This window comes from Rhamphochromis longiceps, linkage group LG3 (genome assembly GCF_057381845.1).
Source record: "Rhamphochromis longiceps isolate RC_006_pf linkage group LG3, R_longiceps_female_GT1.1, whole genome shotgun sequence".
Lineage (NCBI taxonomy): Eukaryota > Metazoa > Chordata > Actinopteri > Cichliformes > Cichlidae > Rhamphochromis > Rhamphochromis longiceps.
The window spans coordinates 68,009,854-68,014,799 of NC_140559.1; the positions used below are offsets into that span (position 1 = coordinate 68,009,854).

Sequence of the window (4,946 nt, forward strand, 5' to 3'; positions counted from 1 at the left end):
TCTGTGGGTGCAGCAGGAGGAGCTCAGGGACTGGGGAGCCAGGAGAAGCAACAGGGGATGCTCTGCTGCAGAATCAGTTGGTTCTATCAATACAGTATTAAATGTTAACAGGTTGGATATAATAATCGTAGAGAAAGTATATACAGGGGTCCCTCATTTATTGCAGCAGGGGTTCTCAGAATAACTAGCCCCTGGTCACGCACTTTATACACTGTTTTCCACACACACACATGAACATTGGTCACAGTTCTCACAACTGATTCTCAAAGTGCAAACCTTTGTAGATTGCAAAACGTAAAAGTATTATTATGCCGCCGTTTGTCTTCATCTGCCCGCCACTTTCGTGCGCCTTTTTCCCTCACGGTGCAGGTGTGTATTTCCGAATGAGGCTCATAGTTATGGGTGTCTTTGTGCTGTTTTTTCTATTGGACGCGATGGTTATCAAAACCAAACGTGATAAATTTGGCAAGCGCAGGAGACACGACACGGAGCAGATTTGGCAATCAGGCTGCAGAATGCAATGCTGTACGGTGCAAAAAAAAATCAGCGAAAAAGCGAAGCAGTGACGGATGAACAGCGGGACCACTGTGTGCTGTTTATTAATAAACAATAAAATATATTCCTAAATGACAACATGCATGAAAGCAGAACGGTATTTGTACGTCAGTGGGAAAATAGCGGTGGCTTGCTAGCTTTTGTGCGGCTTCCCCGGGTCAGTAAAGACTTTCAAAAGAGAAATGAATGAACTTACCAGGTTGCCCGATCTCTTCACATATCTTCCTCCAAGCTCAGTCCTTTATATTCCTGTCTCGGTACAGAAAGCAGCTGGTGTCGTACAGCTCCGGGTTGTTTGCTACCGCATTGATTAGCCTTCCCCTCCATCGAAGTATGAAGGGCTTTGGCTGGATCTGCCCCTTTGACCTAGGTCCTGATTGGTTGTCGCGGCGCGATTTGACGCTTGAGTTCAGATTTTTCCAACTCGAGCGGTAGACGCGAAACGCGCGTATGCACAAAATGCAACACAAAAACTCACGCGCGTGGTTTTATTCGCGAGTCAAATGCCTGAAACGCGCTACACTGACGCGCGTTTTGGCGTTTTCGCGACGCAAATCTGCTTCCGAATTTTCGCGGGAGCCGCAATCGCGGGTCATCGCGCCTTTCCATTGACTTTACATGTAAACCTGACGCTCTGGCCGCCTCTATCGTGTTCGGTGTGAACACACCGTTACGGGCGCGAGTGAGCGTCCGGGTGATGTAGACGTCGTAGGAAACTCTCGCTCGCACCCGAGCATTTTGTGGCATGTTTTGACCTATTTCGGGCCATTTTCGTGTTGCTGGGGGGTGAACTCTGAATGACCTATTAAATAAAAGTGTAATATCTTTGACACCTAGCGATACAAACGATGATTTTACCAGCACAAACCGACACAAACGGAGCACTAACCACCCAGTATTCTTTCTGTTTTTCTTTTTCTCTCAGGTTGCTGGTTGTGGAATTTGGAGCTGCAGAGATTTGAGCTGTGCTCCAAAAGTGCATGTTGAAGGTACCTAATGCTTGCATATTATTTACTTTTTCCTTAATACGCAATTTTACATTTTGAATTCTCTTATTTGGTCTTTTAGGTTATCACCACAGTTCCACTGCTGTCCACATTCATGAGCAGTCTTGACCAGTACTCTGACCAGTTGATGAAGATTCTACGAAAAAAAGGAGGGGAAACAGCGCGGCGGATCACAGCAGCATTGTCTACAATTTCACAGGTATTCTGTCTTGTTATAATGTTCTGTAACTAATAGATTAGTTGCAGGTTGATCTCAGGTCTGGTTATTAACCTGTATTTTTAACTTTCTTGGGTCATTTTATGCTTGTTCTGTCCTGCGTTATACTTCTCATCTCGCTTTTGGCTTATATGCTGGACTTGGTCCTGACACAAAGCAGAACTAAGTAACTCATGCCCCTAGAGGCCATAAGTGCCGCTGTTGGCATTGTAGCTTTTTTCTTTTCTTTTTTTTGTTACTCATTAATTGTCCAAAGGAATAATTAGCTACACTGAGAAAAGACAAAGGCAGACAACATTTCACATTTCGCCACAACTCAGTAACACAATAGATTATTTTTTTTCACTCAAACTTGGTATAAATACTGCAAATGTGGTGGTAGCCCGCATACCTCATATTAACGTGACAGTGTGTAGTTTTTGTCATTAATTTTTGGAAATCTCTATCAAAATGTTTTTGATTCCTTTGAACAGCACTCCTATGCAACAACACTTTTCTTCCTTCTTTCGGGTGGTACACCACACTAAAGCTGCATTTTCCACGACCCAATGTATTGCAATCAATGTAATTGGACTCATAACTTATAATCTTTATGGGAGTGAATTGGTAAGCTTCTCATTCTCTAACACAAAATACTACTCGCTTGCAAAAAGCATGTTTAAAATTACTTAGAAACAATTATGAATTGGTTAAACAACAATAAAAATTGACTTAAGTTCTGTGGGGGTCTCTAAAAACTTCAAAAAAGTAATTGCGCTGCATGTGTTGTTTTGTTTAGAGTTCCAGAATCGAAGTGAAGCGTGAATATATACCTGAATGAGAACCCTGAAAATCTCATCAAAGAGTACATGGTAAGTTTATTTTTAAAGGGATATTCCACCCCTCAGTAAAATTTTGACTGTCATAATTCCCAGAGTTTTGTAAGTTGAAAAATGTATTTTCTAAACAAGCCCAGGCATTCTCCTGTTCTGGCAGCAATCAGTTTTCTTTAAATTAGCTTACAACAATAAAGTGCATGGGAAATACTAGGATTTTGTTTCCATTCACTTACATTGTTTTATGCGAAACTAAAGAAAATAACCCTGGTCAGCAGAATATTGATAATATTATTAATGCATACTCCTTCTGCCCTCTGTCCATGTTTCATGTATCTTCTTCTTGGTCTTTATTTGGTGATAGTCTTAAATCCACATTTTTCTTTGGTCTGTTCTCCTCAGTCTCATTCAGGGATATGTGTAATTAGGATAGTGTGGACCATTTTAACTAAAATGGAGTGAATAGATAGATGATGCGATGACCAAAATACAACGGATTTAAAATATTTCTGTCCTTTTCAGGATTTCAACGTGATGGAAGCTGAAGAGCTTGAGAGGATGGATTTGGCGTGTTTATAAAATAATCCATGAAGGAGCACAGCCTGATGACTCCCTTGAAGATGTTGGCATCATTATCGAGAGATGCACCGTCTTGCAGGATCTTCACGATGTGGCGAGCGGGTGTGCACTTTTGTTTGGGCTAATTTACTGCCTCAATCTGAGTTACCCAAAGCCACTTCGCTACACATTTGAGTTCTTCCAGAAGGTGCTCATGGGACTGGAAGACAAAAAACTGTCTAACAAAATACAAGTGCTGAAGAACAAACTCTGCCAAAAGGAGACGCAATGACTCTTTCTTTTTTTTTGTATTTACACTTCATATTAGTTCTGGTGTACCAGGTTTCCATTGTAGGTCAAGGATCTTGAGTGTTATAAATGTTAAAGTGTATGTGCAAACAAATGTGAAAAGGTTCTAAGGTTGTCACCTGTACTCAAGTTAAGTACTGGATTTTTGGTCTTAGCATTTAATTAAGAATATTTTGAGATTTTTGATGCATTTTTTTTATTGTAAAATGTATTATATAATAGAAAACTTATAATTCTGAATCAGATTTTTGTAACTGGGGACTAAATCGTTTTTACCTTTTTGTGTCACTTAAGTATTTTCTGTAATTGCATTATACAGTGATTTTTAAGTAGCTGTGGTAAATCTGCAGATCTGACTATAATCACAAGTTGTATTGAATTTGACAGCTTACGGCACACTACAATGTCACTTTGTTGAAACTCGGAAAGTTGTTTCCAATGTTTAAATTTTGGTCATGCACTTTAAGCATTTAATGTTGCCTTATGCAGTGTTGTTCCCTGTTGAAGCTTTGCCTTGTCAAGGCTCACCGTAAATAAAGTTGTTGATGCAGCACCCTTTTTTTGCATTTACACTTTATGTAAGCTTTGGTGTAAGAGTTTTCTATTGAAGTGCAAGGATCTTGAATGTTATAAATGGTAACGTGTGAGCAAGTGTAAAAAGGTTTTTGAGTTGTCACCTGTACTCTAAGTGTTAGACCTTTGCTGAAGACCTCTGAAAGGTCCAAACACCTAATTACAATGTATAGATGACAACTCAGGAACCTTTCTAGACTTGTTTTGTTGATGCCTAAACATTTAGCATATAGATGAAACTATTAATTAAATCATAGTTAATCAAATTAATTAGGTCCAAAACGCAATCTAAATGGTTCCATTAAATTCAAATTAATATTGTCAATTGAACCTAAAGCAATACAGTTAATAAAATGAACAAAGTGTTTAAATTCTAATTTATGGTGTTAAATAGTAACAGTGAAAGGAAAGCTGTTGCTTTTATAGAACAATTTCACTTCTGATATACATCACCATTGAAATTGCAGATAACAACCATATTGATTTATGTTTAATTGACCAGGTTTTGTGGAAAAGATTGCCTTAACTTTGTCAATTAAATCCAACGTTTTATTTCTTAGAGTGTTGGTTTAAATGGACTCACTGTATTGGTGCATGGGTGTGGGGCGTGTCTCATGGGTGTGGTATAAGATAAATGTGGTTGCACTCACTTGTTCACAGCACCTGATGTGATGAGCAGAAGCTAGGGTGAGCACGAGGCAAAACTTTCTGTTGACCGCAACATACCGCAACATGATCGTAATATTATCGCAATATGAATGCAAATTGAACACAACGTGATTGCAATTGATAGCAGCTTGAATGATTGTGATATATTTGGACTGTAACTTGATGGTATTTGTATATTTGTGCACCAATTGATGCCATAGATCAGTTTGTAATTTTGACATAGTAGCTATTGCAGTTATTCGT

The 4,946-nt window shown here is 39.1% G+C and overlaps 1 protein-coding gene across 1 annotated transcript; it reads left to right on the plus strand.

The window, feature by feature from the left end:
* The first annotated feature begins 1,374 nt into the window (after positions 1 to 1,374).
* LOC146676518 (uncharacterized) lies at positions 1,375 to 3,444 on the plus strand. Its single transcript, XM_085401193.1, has 3 exons — positions 1,375 to 1,544; positions 1,624 to 1,761; positions 3,130 to 3,444. Exons 1-3 carry the CDS (start codon positions 1,536 to 1,538, stop codon positions 3,442 to 3,444), a joined length of 462 nt encoding a protein of 153 aa, XP_085257319.1. The 5' UTR covers positions 1,375 to 1,535.
* The last annotated feature ends 1,502 nt before the right edge of the window (positions 3,445 to 4,946 follow it).